The sequence below is a fragment of the Cyclospora cayetanensis genome, unplaced genomic scaffold (assembly GCF_002999335.1).
Source record: "Cyclospora cayetanensis isolate NF1_C8 unplaced genomic scaffold, CcayRef3 CcayRef3_contig_1, whole genome shotgun sequence".
NCBI classification, from domain to species: Eukaryota; Apicomplexa; class Conoidasida; order Eucoccidiorida; family Eimeriidae; genus Cyclospora; species Cyclospora cayetanensis.
In genome coordinates, this window is record NW_020312036.1 from 991,098 (window position 1) to 1,009,370 (window position 18,273).

General features: G+C 52.8%; 3 protein-coding genes across 3 annotated transcripts; 2 read left to right on the forward strand and 1 right to left on the reverse strand.

Annotated features, from left to right (window-relative positions):
* Nucleotides 1-151: 151 nt before the first annotated feature.
* LOC34622572 (deoxyhypusine hydroxylase) lies at nucleotides 152-3,458 on the forward strand. Its single transcript, XM_026337259.1, has 6 exons — nucleotides 152-381; nucleotides 815-920; nucleotides 1,147-1,194; nucleotides 1,454-1,722; nucleotides 2,595-3,047; nucleotides 3,359-3,458. Exons 1-6 carry the CDS (start codon nucleotides 152-154, stop codon nucleotides 3,456-3,458), a joined length of 1,206 nt encoding a protein of 401 aa, XP_026193044.1.
* An 8,980-nt stretch (nucleotides 3,459-12,438) lies between these two features.
* On the reverse strand, nucleotides 12,439-13,184 carry LOC34623488. The gene is made up of 2 exons (XM_026337915.1): nucleotides 13,000-13,184; nucleotides 12,439-12,787 (listed from the first exon to the last, which is right to left on the reverse strand). The coding sequence occupies exons 1-2, from the start codon at nucleotides 13,182-13,184 to the stop codon at nucleotides 12,439-12,441; spliced, it is 534 nt and encodes a 177-aa protein (XP_026193700.1).
* Nucleotides 13,185-14,497: 1,313 nt separating this feature from the next.
* LOC34623487 (ras-related protein Rab-18) lies at nucleotides 14,498-16,175 on the forward strand. The gene is made up of 5 exons (XM_026337357.1): nucleotides 14,498-14,636; nucleotides 14,934-15,072; nucleotides 15,284-15,398; nucleotides 15,638-15,773; nucleotides 16,069-16,175. Exons 1-5 carry the CDS (start codon nucleotides 14,498-14,500, stop codon nucleotides 16,173-16,175), a joined length of 636 nt encoding a protein of 211 aa, XP_026193142.1.
* The last annotated feature ends 2,098 nt before the right edge of the window (nucleotides 16,176-18,273 follow it).

The window sequence follows — 18,273 nt, forward strand, 5'->3', positions numbered from 1 at the left end:
CATCGGCAGGAGCGCTGGGGATCGTTTTTCCTCCGCAGTCCTGCGGCACGGGATCGACTGTAGAGCGAGGCGGCGCATGCATGCATTGCCTGCCCGTACTTTTCGTGGCCTCTGAAACTTTTCTGCTTGTTTAAGCTTCTTCTTATCGGCAATGGCTGTGGAGGCGTCGGAGGAGAGTGCCACAGGGCACGCAGCCGGCTGCGCTGTGCAAGACCTTCCGTCCTTGGCCAAGATAGCCGCGGATCTCAGTGACAAGAACGTCTCGATTGTTGTGAAAATGAGTCATCTGTTCTCTCTTAGGGAACACGGAGGGCGAGAGGCTGCGGAGCTGCTCGTGCGAGCGCTCAAAGATAGAGCCACTGTTGACTCGGTGCTTTTCAGGCAAGGGCATAAGGCCGCGGTTGCGTGCGACACTCTTGTGGCTTGGTGGGGGAGATGGGGGGTGGAGAACAGTGCCTTCTAGGCTTACTGCATGTTGTTGTTATGCCTGCTGCATGCTTCAGTGGAAAAGGCAGAGATGAATCCCCCCTGGGGACGTGGGGGTGCCAGCGGCATTTCTGTGCGGGTTGGGGGGGGGGGGGGAGAGGAAGCATGGATTCTTTTCAGAAAACCAAGACTGCGCAAAGTAGCTCGTATTGCGGCCTTTCAAACTGCAGCAGGCTGCATGCGCTCGCTCCGCCTTGCTTTCGCTCTTTGGCGAACTCGCCCTCTGGCTTTGCCGCTGTTCTTCCATGCCCGTTTCTCCGAAAGGCTTTCTTTTGCTGCTGCTGCTTTGTGGCTAGCTGGCGGATTTCGCGAGAACGCTTGCGCGCAGGCACGAAGCGGCCTATGTGTTGGGGCAGCTCGGCAGCCCTGAGTCGATTTCTTTTCTAGAGGACACCTTGGCAGACATGACGGAAGACGAGTTGGTTCGCCATGAGGTGCGTGCACTGCGCAGGAGCTAAACAGCGCGGTCGCCAGCTAGCGTCCGAGCTACAGCATACAGAGGAGGAGGTGCACGTAGCTAGCCGCCACCGCTTACACCACGTGCTGCTGCAACACATGCTAGCGAGAGCCGAATGCCGCATTACGCTCCAGGCTCCGCCTTGTACATATCGATACATATAGATATAGATCTATATGTCTCGCTTTGAGAGTGTCATGCAGGCCGCAGAAGCGCTAGCAGCAATTGGATCTGATACCTCCCTCACGACAGTATGCTTTCTCACCATGTTTAGACAGTTTTTTCGTTCCAAAGAGATTCCAAAACCACACGCCTGCTCGCCCTTTCCGCTGAGTCCACAAGAGCGCAGTACCTGCTTGCTGCCACTGCCTCAACGCTTTGTGCGAAGGGTGCACGTCTCTAGGGTGTGGATGCCGTTCCTTTCCATGCTGCGAAAAGGATATCCCCATGCACTACTTTGTGTGGGAAACTGCCGGCTTACGGCTTTCTTGTTGCTCAATCTTTTCGCAGCTCTCCGCCTACCTGGAGGATGCCAGCCACCCAGTCAAGCAGACGTGCGAACTCGCAGTGAGGAGTCTCAAGTACAAACAGCAGCAGAGGCAACAACGAAGCACACAAAACAACGAAACAGAGGACGGGGTGGTGGCCACATCGCCAGAAAAACTCACGTCTAGCTTCAATACGGTTGACCCTTCGGCACCCTTCGAGGGCTGCACTGCAGCAGATGTTTCCCGGCTCTTTGCGATGCTCATGGACAGCCAAGAGCCTCTGTGGACGCGGTAGGCTATGTGGAGCCATCTATATATATATATATATATATCCATGTGCACGCAGCTTTTTATGTATGCATGTATTTGTATATATACGTGAACGTATCTTTCTATATGCATGTATCTACATATATATATATATGTACATATGTATTTGTACAGCTGCTGGCACTGTTGGGATCACCTGGGGAACTGTGCTTGGTAGTCCTGTGACAAGCGTGTTTCGCGAATCTAAAGGGTCCTTAGCTAGGTATGTTTCTCGCGTGTAGTGTGTCCAACGCGTGTTGCGTAACTCTGGTGCACGCACGCGTCACAGGCGAGATTGCATTAGAAGTGGGGGCCTCCTCCTCATTTGCGCTGCTCTCCTGCTGTCCGTGCTGTTGCCACCAAAACATCGGTTCATCCGACTCCAAATTGCATGCGCCCTCTCTAAGTCCCCCTTCAAACTAAGCGTTACCCTGCATGGGTCTATAAGAATACTTGTGGCATGCCACTTGGACTTCCAACGCAGATGAACGTGTCGTGTGCGTTGGCAGGCGTATTTGTCCGTTTGTTTGTCTAAATGTGTGTTGATATGTGTGTGTGTGTGTGTATAGGTATGTTAATGTGTGTATATGTATGTCGATATATTTAGGTAGATATATATGTGTATAGGTATGTTAATGTGTGTAGATGTATGTCGATATATTTAGGTCGATATGTGTGTGTATAGGTATGTTGATATGCGTGGTGTGTATGTGTTCGTTGATCGGTGTGTATATCTATGTGAACATGTGTGTATATGTATGTTGATATATGCGCATGTAGGTATGTTGATATGTGTGTGTATATAGGTATGTTCATGTGTCTGTATGCGTTATCCTGCCTTTCACGTTTCGCAGCTACCGTGCACTGCTGACTTTGAGGGACCTTCGCGTGCCGGCGGCTGCCGCAGCCATTGCCAGGTGTCTGTTGCGCGATCGAAGCTCCGCCCTGTTGCGTCACGAGGTTGCCTTTGTACTGGGGCAAATTCAGTTTCCTTCTTCGGTGTCCTGCCCTTCGAAGACTGCATGCGCAGCTGGTCAGCTCGAAAACCGTCTTCCGCATGCAGGAACGCGCAGCACTGGCGGGGCTGCGGCCTGCTCCGTGCCTTCCCCGCCAGAAACAATGTCAGCAGAAGCCGCCGCGTGCGAAGCTGCAGATGCCCTTCTCACCTGCCTAGCAGATCCTGCAGAGCACTGCATGGCCAGACATGAAGCGGCGCTGGCCCTTGGCAGCCTCGGGGTTGACCCCCGTTCGGCGACCTGCGAGCTCGAAGGCGAACGAATTATGCGCGAAGCCATCGTGACCGCACTGTAAGAAGCGCACCGGGAGTCTGTTTCCTGACTCGGTTCGCAACTTGGAAGCTCTGGATGCCACCCCTTTTAGGAGGCTTCGTAGAACTGTCATCCCTCATAAGCTGGGCCTGTGCAGTGTGGCGACCCCTGCGGCTGACCTACAGGCGTGCCTTTTTACAAAGTGTGTCTCCAGGAAAAAGGCGATACAATGTTTATCCTAGTGGACTGCATATGGGTATCTGAAACTGTTGGGGCACAAAATTGAATGTCGGTCTCTTGTATGCCTGGGCTGCGCTGTTTGTCTGCGATTATTTTTTTGCCTGCATTAGGCTAAGATATCGCACCTGCAGCGACCAAGTAGTGGCGGAGAGCTGCGTCGTGGCCCTCTCCAACATGCAGGAGGAGTTGGGTATCAGCTATGGGGTTTAGGTTTGTGCAAAAGCACCAACCACCGCTGCTTCACACTATTCGCAAACGAGACTGGTGGGACGGTTGGCACCGCCTCAGAAAGCTCCGATTTTGAGTTTTGAAATGCTGCAATAGACGGCAGCCGAACAAGGCCTTGGACAGATTTTTTGGCTTTTAGGCGTTCTCGGCAGCCGATTGTTGTGGTATTAGACCGTAACGCACAAATATGGACCCCCCCTAATTCCAGGAGGTTCCTCTCTGGGCACCAACTGTAGAAGATAAGGCCTCGCAGACTGAGGTGTTCATGCAATTTATTGGGAGTACAGAGCTGCGGCGCACCGGCTCGGTGTGTGCGCAAATCCAGTAGATTTGTCGAGAGCATGACTGCACCGCTTCGAGCACAGGCACTTATCCCTTTTCAATTAGAGAGGCCTTAAGCAGCAGCACGGAGCAGACAATGGCCATAGTGGGCCAAGCTACGCCCGTCGGCACTCTCTACTGCAGTGCCGCTACTTAGTGAGAGTTTTGTTTCGAAAAATGTTCCGAGTGGGCTGCATGGGTGTTTAAAATCTGTTGCACTGGTTGGAGCTTGGCACCGGTGGCACGCAGTATGTACTTGAATGCAAAGGTGCCCATCAAAATAGGGTGCTAATGTTGGGGGAGTGCTCAGAGAGTACAGCAAAGTGCGAAACCCGTCGATTCTTTCTAGCGTGCTGGAATTAGGTGCGATGAGGGCAAAGAGAACGAGGGATGGACATCCGTTTGAGGAGGCACTTTCTACGTGTCTCTTGAGTTTTGGTAGTTTTGTGGGTCTCAGGGCCTCCTTCTTGAGACGCTAGGGGAGGGTTATATACGAAATACGCTGTCTTTTTTTCACCGAGAATTCGAAAAAAAGATCTGTTTGCCGATGTACACATCTTTGCTATTGCAAAGGCTGCTATCTGGACAAACAAAGACGTAGTGCTGTGTGCCTATGCGTTGGGTGCTCTGTGTAACTGGCTATGAAGGGTCGGAGTGCTCAGAGGGTGGCGACACGCGCACCATAGTGGCTCCTGCTCTAGAAGGCGCCGGCAGGGGAAGACAGTGGTCCTTTGAGAAAGCCCTCCAATAACTTTATATCAAGTTTGGATAGAGTCCAGAGTGAAGTGAGGCGAGCGAGACGATGAAAACAGCAACGTTGCTGCGAAGAATACAAGGAGGGTCCTCCGTGTAAGAGGACTGCTGAAGTGCCAGAGGCAGCAGCTTGGAAATAGCAGCACTGACGAATTTGAAGTACTCCCTTTAGAGTGTAGCTGCAGTCAAAGATGTCCCTATATGCCTGGTTCGCACTCCTATGGACCATTTTTAGCCTGATGCCTGCGGATCTGTCTCCTTAGTACGTTGTCTGGACAGTGGCTGGTTTCCCTTTACCCTGCCGGGGGTAAGCAGTTTTCACACAAGTAAGCAGTAGGGAGCCAGCCCCTCCTGGAGCCAACAAAGCCCAGCAGCGAACGCCGCCACGAGTCACTTCATCCTTGATACTCAAGTGCTGCCCCCTGCGGGTGACTTCGTGTGCAGCCGTTCTACTGACTCGCCAGAGGAGCTGAAAGTTCATGGGGGAAGCGATAAAACCATATGCCTCTTCAGGAGCTTCCTTAGGTGAGAGCGACGAGGCTAGGCGTAAGGGATGGCTTGTGTATAACCCAACCGCGCACACTACGCGTGGACCCCGAATAAATTGGTCACTGCTTTCAGCAAAGCAAGCAAAGCCCTCGCCCGCGACTTACCGCCCAACTAGCAGGGAACGGACGCCTGTATCAAGTAGGAAGCTGTAGAAATTAAGTCTACACGAATTGAGGTGCAGTAGAGACACGCAGTTCTGCCCAAAACAAGGGCTCCGAAGGTCAAAAGACTGCAGGCACACCGTGTAATACGGATATGTGCATCTAATTTGCACACGGCAAAATGCCAGTGGCGACGTGGCCCTCAATTGTGGCAAAGTAAAGTGGGAAGTCGATATTCCTTCCCCCTTCATGCGGGCTGTAGCAGCTGGTGCCACGAGGGAATTTTGGCCAAATGATTACAACTAAGCTCGACTCCATGGGAGGCATCCCAATTTCTTACAATCTCTATCGGGGAGTGCTAGAACCCCTGTCTCTTGTGCCAAGAAAAAAGTGCTGCAGACCGAGCGACCCTCGACACCGTCAACATAGGCTTGACCGCTCGGCAGTGCAAGCACCACAATTCTCATTGCCATATGCACATACAGTGGCTAGGGAAGAACCGCCTGCCCGAGAACAAAGCAGCAGCCGTCTTCATTGCCCATTCGAATCTGCAGAACCACTCGCAGCCACCCCTATGCCAGAAGGAAAGAAACCAGAGAGGCAGTGAGGCGCCCATGGCATGCCACCGGTAGCTAATAACTGCGCTGCGGGATGGGGCGTCGAGGAGAAGGAGTAAGGGGTTAGATGGCCACACTGGGTCTGTCTGTCTGCTGTGCCTCGTATGTCTGCGCTGCTCCTGAATAGTCGAACTTTCCCAGGTTTCCAAGCTGTGAATCCTCTCCAAATGCTTAGTCCTTGCTCGCTGCTTCAGGAGTACCAGCGGACAGCGTGGGAGACGGTACACTGTCCACAATGGGGCCTTCGTGCAAGCCGCTGGCACGGGAGCCGGTGGTTGCCCTGCTGTCCATGGATCTGCTGGGGGAACTCCTCAGCTTGAGGCTTGAGGCTGAACGGGAAGCTGCAATGCCGGGAGTCATTTTTTGGGCTCTTGGGCCAGCCAAGGTCTCAGAAGGCTTCGCCGCGTCTTGCAGGGATGCCCTTGAGGAAGCACTAGAGCCATCAGGACTGCAACAACAAGTACACGCAAGGGTAGCAGTTTGCAAAGTTCTCTCAGTCCTCACCAAAGGATGCCCGACAGACAGGACCTTCCTGCAGAGAGTCCAGGCAGCACCCAGGGCTTGTGGCAAGCAAGAGACAGAAGAGCCTTCCCAACAGGTCACAGCCAGCAAGCATGCGGGAGAGCGCTTGCATCGAGACCAACGGCCGCCGAAATTTCGGGTTCGGCAATGACACGAAGCGGCTCTCAGACGTACTTTTGGAGGCCGTGTCGTATGTAGCGGCTGTTCATCTTGAGGTCACGGAAGATTGGGGCGAAGCCGATCACAATACCGAGGAGCAAGCCCATCACGCACCCCACTGCAGCGAACACGGCACATAACAGCGACACCGAAATCTGCAAGACGCAGCTCGCACTAGGCTGTTCGAAACCTACAGAAGCGGTGCAACGAAGCAAAACATCCAACTCGCAGCGGTATGGAGGCCAAGACCCATACGCTCTGCAAGCACATCAAGTGTCGCCCCTGGGGCAGGCGCCCTAAAGGCCTTAGATGGTTTAGGCCACGTTCTATGCAGTAAACGCGAACGCTTCCAACAGTCGCTCGGGGGAAATGCGAGCAGACGTGCGTCTAGAGGCTTCCACCCTAGGACCAGCTCTGCGCGGCACACTCTAGAAGCGAGAACTTGGGCGTTCGAGAGCCGCAAACGAGGGACCTTTGAGAGAGACTCACAGCTAATCGGGAAGGCACTGGGATTTACAAGGCCTGCAATAGAGCCCCCCGTAGTGACGCCTCCAATGGCTCCCAGCCAGGCACCCCGTCTCCCCAGGAGAACAATTCCACATGCAAACGCAAGCGTTCCTCCCCCGAAGCTCAGAGCTGCCGGCCAGCAACGTGCAACAGCTCCGCCGCAGGTGGACCCTACGGCGAGACCTGCACAAAACAGGAGGGAATCAGTCATCACAGACACAAAAAGCGCAATCGAAGTGCCAGGGTCCAAAAAGAGCAGACTAAAGCTGATACTGGCGTTCAAAACACCAGCCCTGTCTGCATACTGTGGCATGAAAGGGCCCTGTCGGTCGATACTGCGCCTCATTTGCTCGCCCTTGCTCTACAGAGTAACGCCTAGATCCACCTACTAAAACAACTAATCAACAAGCAAATCCTCAGCGAAATTCCGCGGCCAGGTGTGCTTTCAGCAGTGAAATGCGGGTATGTATGTGCACATGTATATATATACATATACCCCTTAGAATGCCCCAAGGCCCCCCTCCGCCCGGCGTGAAGGGTGAAACTAAAGAACGTACCAAAGAGCGAAGCCGCGAGCAGCGCGTAGCCCCCACCATAGAAGAACGCCGATGAGACAAACCCCTGAAGATTGGCCATACAGGAGGAGCACACAAGTTGAATGCGCAATGGCTGCTACTCTGTGTACCAGGGAACTCGACAGGAAGTGGCCGGCAGCAGATGAGAGCCCCCCCGCGGCAAATGGAAGGGCAAGAAGAGCATTGGATTGTAAGTAGAAGCTCTTCCCTTTCCAAGTGTGCTGAGAACAAGATGCCCCTCTATGCCTCTTCCTTGCGCCTTTTACCCGCCTGCTTGCTCGCTAGGCAACCAGGTCACCAAGAGATGAAGGACGGAAAGCAGAGGAATATGCGCTATGTGAATGTAAACTCTGGCACGTCTCAACACCACCGTACGGTGTAGTGCACTACACTACTTCCGGCTGCGCGGCATGATAGGGAGGGGAAAAAAATCGCCGAACCCAAACAGGCTCACCTTCGAAAAGAGATTTCCCATGAGGATAGCAGTGACCACGACGCTAAAGCAGCAAACGGCGAAGAGGAGAGAGGAAACAACGATCACCGGAGTGCACGAGCAGTGATTGAAGCACGACCGGGTATCCTGAGCAGCAACACACCATGCCTCTCGTACAGTGGCATGCAAGTCTGCAACTCACGGTCTTGTGAAACCTTACGCAGCTTGAGAAACTACCCCCTTTCCCCCTTTCCCACCATGACCCCCTTCAAACAACATTCCGAAGACAGCCACATGTCAGGCTGCCTCCCAACAAAAAGCAGCTGCTGTATGTACAGGAGGACGAGGGCGCGTGTGCGCGACAGCAACTGCACCGAGGAAAGAGGAGACACTGCTTCTACAGCACCTTATTCGGTACTACACTAAAGAACGAGGATGGCAGCAATAACGCTCCAGGATAATTTGAGAGACTCAAGAAATGAAGTGGCGGCGGAACCTCATTAGGCGTTGTGCATCCTCTCGCCAACCAGCTCTTCCCTGCAGACGCACCAGCGTGCCTACTGGCGTGCTAGCAGCCGCAGCAAGAGGCGCTCCCAGATCCTGCGCTAATTCTTCGTCAAGAGGAATAGACACACTATCCGCCAAACCTTCGCCAGTGGACGCCGTAGCAGGCAAAGACCCCTCCGCTGCGGGAGATGCAGCACCGCGGCTTTCTGCTCCGTCCATAGGCGTGTGCGCCAGCAGCTGAGACAGTTTCGCTCGCGAACCACTCCCCACCTCCTCAGATGAGGTTCCACTCGACGCTACCCCGCCAGACGATGCAACAGCATCTCCTTGTGTCGCTGCAGTCGATGGTGCTGCTGATGCTGTTGTTGGTGCTGCTGCTGTTGGTACTGCTGCTGTTGTTGGTGCTGCTGCTGTTGGTACTGTTGCTGATGATGGTGCTGCTGCCGTTGGTACTGCGGCTGCTGTTGGTGCTGCTGCTGTTGGTGCTGCTGCTGATGATGATACTGTTGCTGTTGGTACTGTTGCTGCTGATGGTACTGTTGCTGCTGTAGTTGGTGGTGATGCTGTTGTTGCAGTACCACCAACTACTGCTCCAGCTGGTGCTACTGCTGTTGAAGCTGGAGTTGTTGGAATGGGTGCTGCTGCAACGCCTGGTGGTACAGCTGGAGGTGTAGCTACCGTTGGTACTGCTGCTGGTGGGGTTCCTGCTGGAGTCGGTGCAGGTGCAACTGCTGCAGTTGTTGCTGGAGTGGGGGCTGCTGATACAGCGGGTGATGACGTATTCGCAGAAGCAGGTGCTGGAGCTACAGATGCCGTTCCTGCTGGCGCTGCAAATGTTGCAGGCATATCAGGGCTTATAGGAGCCGCAAGAGACGCTGCAGGCAATTGAGCACTTGCAGCTGGAAACCCAGCCCCGGCTACTGCCGTAGTAGAAGCACCGGGCGCATGTGCGGCTGGTTCAGTCGTTGGATAGACACCCTGAGTTAACTGGGCAGCAGTCTGCTGTGGCGGGTCTGACGCATGAAGTGCGGCGCTTTCTTGAAGCTGCAAGTGGCGCAAAATGTTGGCATCCTTAGAGGAGACATGAAGAAAGCCAGGGCTTCCTGGAACCCCCGCATGAGGTACAGTTTCATTTGGGAGGAGGATCGAGATTTCTCCGGCTGTCAAAGCAGCATCCCTCCCGTTCAAGACGGATTTGTCTGTTGCTGCTGCAGGAATCGCAGCAGGAAGCGCTGATGAGAGGCTGATGCAGTGCCCCGAAATGGCATGGTGCAAAAAAGCGGCACTGCATACCAGAAGGAAAACATGCAAGCGTAGCGGGTTGTTGCCACCGTGTGGCATCCTGCGTGTCATGGCAAACAACCAGTGCATATCCTTGAGGCTGCTAGGCGAAACGAAGTGGGAGGAAAAGAGAAGAACTGCAATTTAATAAGCGGCCTGAACAAAGACAGCGCTAAAAGGGCCTCAATAATAATACAAAAAGCAACGAGTGGAAGACTCTGCGCGTAGAGCCCTCATTGCTGTTACTGCTGGCTTGTGCTCATCACCGCGTGGCCAATGGGCGTCTCAAGGAAGAGGAGTTGAGCCTAGTAAGGGCCGAAATGAAGGGAGGTAAGAGATGAGAAACAGAATCAGGATAGAAGATGAGCCAAAGAGAGAAGGCAAGCGCAGAGGAAGATATGCTGCCGCACGCAAGGGCCCGTCCTCAGGTAGCCGGAAGCCAGTGGCCTGGTTTTGTGGCTTGTCTACGCGGGTGACGTGAGCATTCGCATGGCCCCCGTGGTTTCAGGGGACAGTACCATGCAGATCCGTGGAAAATAACAGAGTAGTGAGGCAAAGGGGTCAGAGGAGGTAGAAATTGCAAGCGGAATAGAGGCGGAGGAGGTTACTTCTCTCCCCACAGGCTCCTTTAGTACGGTGAGGAATTGGGCAGAAAGCGCCAATTAGAAAGCTAAATAACATTTACTTAGATTTTATTTACGCACAGGAGGCAGTTGTGGCTCTCAGAAAATCTCGCCGGGAGTTGCCATTTTTATAGACTCTAGGCATGACATCCGTCCACGTAGGAAGATTGGAACCGGGTTACTGTCCGGGAAACTGAAAGCAGCTGCTTACAAAGGGAGAGTTTCTATCGGTGATAAATACCTTCAAGGTTCTGAAGTGCTATTGTGCATAGAAGGTTCATGAAGAATTACTATTTGTGGAAATAGGGGCGAGGCAGCTGGTGTGCTGCAGTGGGTCATCTAGGGGCAATCGATGGCTAGCCGGAACACCATTTGCAAGGAGACTCGAATTGAACAAACATTTGTGTATGATTAAATTTCTCGTCGTTTGTGTGCATTATGCACATAAAAATAACATATATCATGGGGGATCACGAGCAGAGCCTCAAGCTGGACCGACAATTATTCCCAGCGCTCGCGCAGTTAGTACCGGAGACCACTCGTGATCTCCGGATGAAAAGCAAGAATTAAAGTATTTTAACCTTATTTTTAAGAAGGTACACGTAAAATATCAGAGATGATGAGAAGCTTTCTGCATGATGTCTTTTCCTAATCCATATTCTGGGGACTTAATTTCCGTGAGTCGTGGCAGAGCACCTGTGCATTGTTCTCCCGCAAGACCCCCAGGTATGGAATGGAAAGCTTTTGCTGTTATATGGTAATTATTGTGCCCATCGAGCCCACGTGGATGCACGTTTTTTGCACGGTCCCTCTGTGCTTGTGGCGTTGAGTAACCCATTGCGCATCTTTTCCGTAGTCCACGCGTGCTCATGGTTCAAGCGCGAAAAATACAGGACACCAAATTATGCCCCTCAATGTGCGAAGAAATTCTTTTCACTGTCGCCTTCTGCGAAGTCAACTTTATGATTTTTCGGAGGCACTTAACACTACTCAGTACACAAGAAAGTGGTGGTCATCGAGTGTTCCTCAAGAGAGCTTCCTACTTCCCTTGCCCGCTTCCATCAGAGCTCACGACATGAGGGGATAAGTACAGTATCGACGTAGCTTCACGCTCTGGGCATTCCGAGCACTTTTAGGTAATTGAGCAGAGCATCTGGTACACACAAACACACTCAACACTACGTGTGCGTGCATCGCTCTAGTAGAACTTTGCAGTACATAAGATAGACCAACAGCCACGCCAGTCTATGATTTCCTTAATGCATGACTAACTACAGCTAGGAGAGTGGAATGCGCATAGGCGTAGCTTAGCCCACTACAGCCTTCGCACCACTGCACAATCGCCCAATCCAGTCGGTGGTGAGCAGCCAATTTACGCCTCCATGCTCTTTGTACGGCACATTTGGTCTATTGAGAACTATTTAAGTGTTCCTACGCCTGACACCCCTTATATTGCCTCAAGATCGCTCTGAGTACACAGGCATTAACCGCTGTGTCGCAGCTCTCCGCTTTGCGTGCTTTTGGGCCGTGCTCTTAACAAGCTCTAAGGTGGATCGCTTAAAAACCGAATCAAAAGGATTCAGAAGACGCCTGTACTAAAACTGCTACGAGTATGTCCCGCGCTGGGGCAATCTGCTTGTTTGCCAGTAGACGGATGTTGCAGCGGCAGTTGTCTGAAGCTTTACAGTTCTCCGAAGTAGGCCTCGCTTTGCTGCACTCCGGCGACTGTGCAACTATTGAGAGCGCCACAGCATACCCCGTACAGGCCTTGAAATAGAGTAGGAGGTGCCGCACAGCCGCAGGAACACCCTCAGCAAGACGGCTTCCCGTCTCTGAGGGGAGGCTGGGCAGAAGAAGCGCTGACAGGTTTAACGCCGAGAATACAGTCCATATAGGCCCGCGAGTGCCGCTTCGCGGAGCATAAGCTTCCCTATGGCCATGAACGCCTGTATCCGCGAGCATGCGCGTCTGCCGATGCTCTCGGTAGCCCCTATTTGAGTTGGCTTGCCTATGTTCAGTCCTTCCAGATGAGGATTTTGGGATCTCTGCGACAGAAAGCCTTAACAGCCAGAGCCAGGTTGTCGCTATCTTCGAACATACGGCCCCGACAACCAGCAAGCAGCTGCGAGGGGTCATGGTACTCGGGGTTTTTGAGATCCGTATTCTTTGCCGCCTCCGCTGCCTCCTCTAATTCTTTCTGCTTCATCTCAAGCGGCTTCTGCTCAGAGTAAACCAGCTCCTTTAGATCCTTCACTGTTGCGTGATCTGGCAGGTAGTACTTTCGCCCGTTTTCCCAGGTCTTGCCGACCCACTTGTGCGAAAGATCTGGATACAAAGATGGCTCTGCGATGAAAACATGGTAGCTGAAGATAACACAAACGGAGAGCAGCACTCAACAGTCATGCAGGGCACCGGAAGCAGCCGCAGCTAGCGCATCCGAAAGTGCAAATCGCGAGCGACCTCCACGCCTGCAGCTCACGAGGCAATAGCTCAAGAGCCCTAGATCGTACATTATTTCGGAGCACAGCAAAGCACCGGGGTATGGCAGCATCGGCGGAAATCGTGTTTGCCTTACGCCAGTTTCGTGTCAGTTCGATAGCGAACAGAGAATATTGCAGCGGGAAAGGCAAAGCACATCACAAACTTGGTGCTGCTCTGGGAGTTATAGAAGGAGTCATACAGGCGTCCCAAGCGATGCGAGAGGTATCGCGCTGTGCTACGCACAAAGCCGCAGGAACCGCATGATGAAGAACCCGACATCTTCAGTGCCCTTGACTAGTTCGTGGCTTTCACAATAGTTGTCTGCCGCTTGGCAGGGGAGTTGCTGGACAGTTGAGCACGTTGGAAGCCTTAGAAAGCGATCAAATGAAAGTTCGATCGATCATGCAGCAATCCTCGAGACAGCGTTATTCTGGAGTGCCTGCCGGGACAGGTGAGAGGTGGAAGAACGGGCTGCTGGGTGTGTCCGATCTACCACAGCCTCCCGCTGAACGCCCCCTGTTTTTGCGTTTAGATGCAGTCAGTTATTGCCTCTTAGGACCGTAACAATCGGGCGCGAAGAGGCAAATTCCTGCGACATACCCCCCGTGGGGCTTTGCGGGAGAAGCGGGAGAAGAAACCGTCTTGAAAAGATTAGGGTCTTCATAAGACACTAAAACAGCTTGTGGAGCAGAATTAAAAAATGCTTCACAAGCAGCTGCAGCGGGTGTACGTCAAGAATGCTGCTGCTTCCCTCATCCCTCGTGGCGACAATCACCTTTTTGGGGCTGTATGTCCAAATGGGTGGTTACGGGCTGTTGAACAGCGCTAAGCACCAAATGTGCACGGATATGCTTTCATACAGAATGGCCTAATGCGATCCTTCCCATTCTAATTCTGATTATCTTCTGGCCAGCCGCCGCACTCTGCTTACCTTCCCTCTCTTTTCACGCACCGGTCCGTCGACTGCCAATCGACTCGAGCAATTCCAACGGCAATCATCACGGCCCTGACTATAGCTGTCTCTCATTAAAGGAAAGCTAGCCCTGTAGCTTCAAACTAGTGGGGTGTGTGTGTTCCGGGAAATGGAGACTTTTTGAAATTGCAGCCGTTCAGCTAGTCGTGGAGGGGTCGGCCGCGCGGCATTTTGCATTCCATCTTCGAGCCACCAGGCAGTCAACAGCAGTCTGAACCTTGTGCCATCACCGTTACCCCTCTGCTGTTTTCTGCCCTGCAGCGGGCAGATCTACACAGGCGCAGGCTGGTTGCAACCAGCCAAGAACGAAGACTCCTTCATCTGAAGCTGCGCCCTCGTCTGCTTCTATCAAGCGCCCTTCTACCCTCAGGGCACTTGATACACAGAACGGAGCCCGTTTAGCTGTCTCTTTCTCCCTGCTTTCTGACCGCATCACCGCCCCTCCTCAAGGCGGCGTGCTGCGCCTGTGGCCTTCATGTCGATGCCCGGCAGTTTTTTCTGTGGATCAGGCGCCTTTGTCTCTTAGTTTCGCCATAGGTCCATCCTACAGGTCATTTCATTGCTTCTTTTTAGAGTCAGAGTTCTGCATAAAGCCCGGTACACTCCGTGGTGATCACCAATGGCTGCCGCTGGGGCAGCTGGGGTGTACGACCACCTGCTGAAGCTCCTCCTGATAGGAGACAGCGGCGTAGGGAAGAGCTCTCTTTTGTTGCGCTTCGCTGAGGATAAGTATGATGAGCAACAGCTCTCCACCATCGGTGAGGGACTGGACACCGCAAACGAGGGCGTAGACAAGCAGAACCATGCCGGGTCCAGGAGCTCTCGCTTGCAGCTGCACGAAAAAAGCCTGCTTATATGGAGTGCACATGCCTTCTCCAGCTGCATAACTGACTGGCGCCAGCCCGTCTGCTTGCTAGAGGACGGTCGTGACGTTGGCTGTGCTGAGCTGACTCCTATCCTTCCCTTACCATAGGTCGCAACGTTTGCTTGCTGTCTTCCACCTGCTATGGTTGACAACGCCCCATGGCGCTCGCTGTGATCGTGTGCTGATTTAGGGGTGGACTTCAGAGTGAGATTCCTGGTGGTGGATGGTGTGCGACTCAAGCTGGCGATTTGGGATACGGCAGGACAGGAACGCTTCAGAACCCTTACCTCATCTTACTATAGGGGGGCTCAGGGCATCATTCTTGTCTAGTAAGGGCATTTCGCTCTCCTCTATTTCGCTACCTCCTTTGCTTCCCATCTGTGGCTGGTGGACGTGTATTAGAATTCGAATGCCCGGCCCTCTTTCTCCTCCTCGCGCAACCCCACAACCAGCCCGCATCTTACCGTCCAAAGCAGTACATCGAAGGCCTTTAGCTAAGTGCAGCTCACATGCATGCTTGTGGTATGGGCTGGATCGCAGCGACGTGGGGTGTAGGGAGACCTTCGAAAACTGCTCGCACTGGCTGCAAGAGGCGGAACGACACGGGACGGTCCCGGGCAGCATCAAGATGATCGTTGCGAATAAGGTTGACACGGTAAGCCTCGCTTTCAGAAAAATCCTCATTCTTTGAGATTGGGCGCTCAGCGCTCATGGGCTTCCTGTCGGCTGCAGCGGTTCTCTTTTTCCTTGCATGTTGGTTTAAAGCTTGAGCAGGACCGCAGTTGGCATGCAAGGATCCGTTTAAAATCACCCCGAGCCGCACGCACCTATTCAGAGAATACATATATTAAATGGTCTGTGTATATGTCTTTTCTGTGCATAATATATATGTAGACTCGGGTGGTTTCGACGGAAGAGGGCCGGCAGCTGGCAGCGCAGCTCGGCACGCTCTTCGTAGAGACCTCCGCCAAGACCTCCGCAAATGTGCAGAAGGCATTCGAGGAGCTTGTCACGCAGGTGTGTACTTACGGTAGCCTGTTGCCTTGCTAATGAGCGGCCAGTGTTTAGCGTTTGAACTTGAAGCTGAAAAGTGTAGGGCTGCTTAGTGCAGCAAGTGTAGGCAGGGAAGGGCGATTGTGTAGGCAGCAGCCTCCGGCGAATGGACTGTCTCCAGAGCATGTTCCTGTTATTTGCATCCGTTGTTATTGTCGGCTCTCGAAGCGCCTTATGCAGAGAATATACCATATGCTGGAGAAGAGTAGATAAGCATCTCAGGAGTGGTGGCGTGTCACATGTGCGATTGTGGACAGACGGGGGGGGATGAGGTGTTTTTGTATGCTTCTCAGATTCTCGCGACGCCCTCGCTGCTAACAAACACGCAGCCAATCAGCAGCAGCACCATTGCAGTGACTGCGGAGGACGCGATCGATGACGTGCCGGGTGGTGCCTCATCATGCTCCTGTTGAAAAATCTTGCCGTAGAGGGCCTTTATTGGAGGGGAAATGGGGGTAGGCGGTCGTCAGCACTTGCGAAAGAGGCGGAAAACTTGGTTTGCTGGCAGGCTACTACGGGATATCCTATAAGGCTGGCATTGCATGCATGCATCACCGGCCCGCCAGCGGAAAACCGAGCGCAAGGCAGGCGCAAAATAAGGTTTTGGCGGGGCATTGTTTGAGGCGCTTTTGTGCAATATGCCTCCTGCACCACCCGCTCAGCACTCAAGAGACGGACTTTCTCCTGGAGTTTGCGTTAGGTCTCGCCAAAGTGCGATGTTTGCTTCTTGGTGCAAGCAAGTTGCGCGGCAGCATTTAGCCGCAAGACGAGGGGGCACCCGTTTGAGCGAGCCCGTCGGCGAACGTTTGTTAGTTTGGGGTAGAGGACCTTTTCTCCTGAGCTCCACAAACCGGAGCACTTGCTGCGTGAACGACACTAGGAGGAAGGGAGTGGGGCGGCGCACACGGAACAAGGGAGGATGAGGAGGGTACTAAGGTGCAAAGGACGGAAGAGGCATAGCGGCGCCTCCAAAGTAGCTTTAGATATACAAAACGTTTTCATTGAGTTAAGAGTCCGTCACCTATTGTGAGGGCAGCACCGATTCGAGCTTCTGCTTCAGTTAGAAGGACTGTCCATGCCAAAAACACGTGGAAGTACTCGAAATACTTGTTTGCTGACAGGGCCTAGGGGATTGACCCTACAGCTTGTCTTCCCCCTGTTATTGAAGCTTCTGCGTAGTGCTTACTCATGGGTGCCCCACACCTTTTGTTCATTCTCTTTTGTTGTGCCCCAGTGGATACGCATTGTGGCGATGCCAATAACTGAACTTCGGTTTTCCCCTCCTGCGGCACGTTGTGCACCCGTTACCTGCTGGTCTGCCCTTCGCTGAAAAGATGCAAAACTACACAGGAGAAAAAAGGTGTCGAATTTTTTTAGCCTTCAAGTTTGGCCCTAACGGACGGCCCGAGCCCCTCGAAGGCTGGGTAGGGGCTTTGCCCGCTTTTGAGTGAAAGGCTGCGAAGGGGTGAGTCTTACATTGACACAGATCCTATCGTCAAAAGGTCTAGTCGAGTGGAAAATGAGGCACTTAAAATCGCCTTAAGTGGCAGAGTCACTTAGGAAGGGCAGGCAGTTTTTTTTACGGAAGGATTGAATTAGTAGACAATGCTTACTCATCTTGAAGGCTGGAAGAAGCAGCATAGAAGGGGGTGGCAGGACTGACACCTAAAACCATAGATGCTCCTAGAAATACATAAAATTGCGCCAGTATACTAGTTTCTAAGCCTTTACATCCCTGGTGACGAAGCTATGTCATACAGCCTTTGCAAGGACATGTGCGCTCCTTATTGTACCCTGTATACCTGAAACGCAGATGGACTGACAGCTGCCAGCTTGGTCGCATCAAGAGGCTATATCCCACGCATGCCCAGCAAAGGGAGAAACTATTTCCCATTAGCACTATTTTAATTCCGAGCTAGAGCACAAAGGGAAACTTTTGAACATGGCAACAGCATATGGGTTGGTTCCTCCAGTGTGACCCCCTGCGTTTCGTGCCGAGGCATGACGGGTTCCCAAGTTAGGCAGAATAGCGTTTGAAAAGAAGCTGTAAAGTGCGGACTTAGCGATTTGAAGGGCGTTTAGTTTTTCTTCCACAGACACCATGAGGGGCCTCCAAGGTGGCCAGTACAAGCAAAACTTTGTGAAAATTGCCAACATTACTTTTGCCTCCAATAGCTTCCCCTAACGTATACCTATAACCCTACACAATTTCATTTTGAATAAATAATGAAATGGATCTTGGGATACAGGCAACTGCAGCCTTGGGACACGCCGAGCATTTGCACACGCGCCCGCAATTCGGGGACTGTTGCGGATCGGCACACAGTCGACCAAGTTACGGAATGGCACCAATGCTGCTCCGAGACAACAAAAACAGAAAAGCAGCCCAACCATACATTAAGAACGTAGTAGCTTGCGATTTCCCGGGTTGGAGCCATGGAAGCTACCACCACCTAGGCCTAGCGATAGCCATTCCC

Excerpts from the sequence above, each read along its gene's own strand:
- LOC34623488 (XM_026337915.1), bottom strand. The coding sequence starts at position 13,184 with ATGTCGGGTTCTTCATCATGCGGTTCCTGCGGCTTTGTGCGTAGCACA. Across the intron at positions 12,788-12,999 it reads CGAACTGACACGAAACTGGC|CTACCATGTTTTCATCGCAG; the intron begins GTAAGGCAAACA and ends TGTTATCTTCAG.
- LOC34623487 (XM_026337357.1), top strand. The coding sequence starts at position 14,498 with ATGGCTGCCGCTGGGGCAGCTGGGGTGTACGACCACCTGCTGAAGCTC. Across the intron at positions 14,637-14,933 it reads GCAACAGCTCTCCACCATCG|GGGTGGACTTCAGAGTGAGA; the intron begins GTGAGGGACTGG and ends GTGCTGATTTAG. Across the intron at positions 15,073-15,283 it reads CAGGGCATCATTCTTGTCTA|CGACGTGGGGTGTAGGGAGA; the intron begins GTAAGGGCATTT and ends GCTGGATCGCAG.
- LOC34622572 (XM_026337259.1), top strand. The coding sequence starts at position 152 with ATGGCTGTGGAGGCGTCGGAGGAGAGTGCCACAGGGCACGCAGCCGGC. Across the intron at positions 1,195-1,453 it reads CTGATACCTCCCTCACGACA|CTCTCCGCCTACCTGGAGGA; the intron begins GTATGCTTTCTC and ends ATCTTTTCGCAG. Across the intron at positions 1,723-2,594 it reads CAAGAGCCTCTGTGGACGCG|CTACCGTGCACTGCTGACTT; the intron begins GTAGGCTATGTG and ends CACGTTTCGCAG.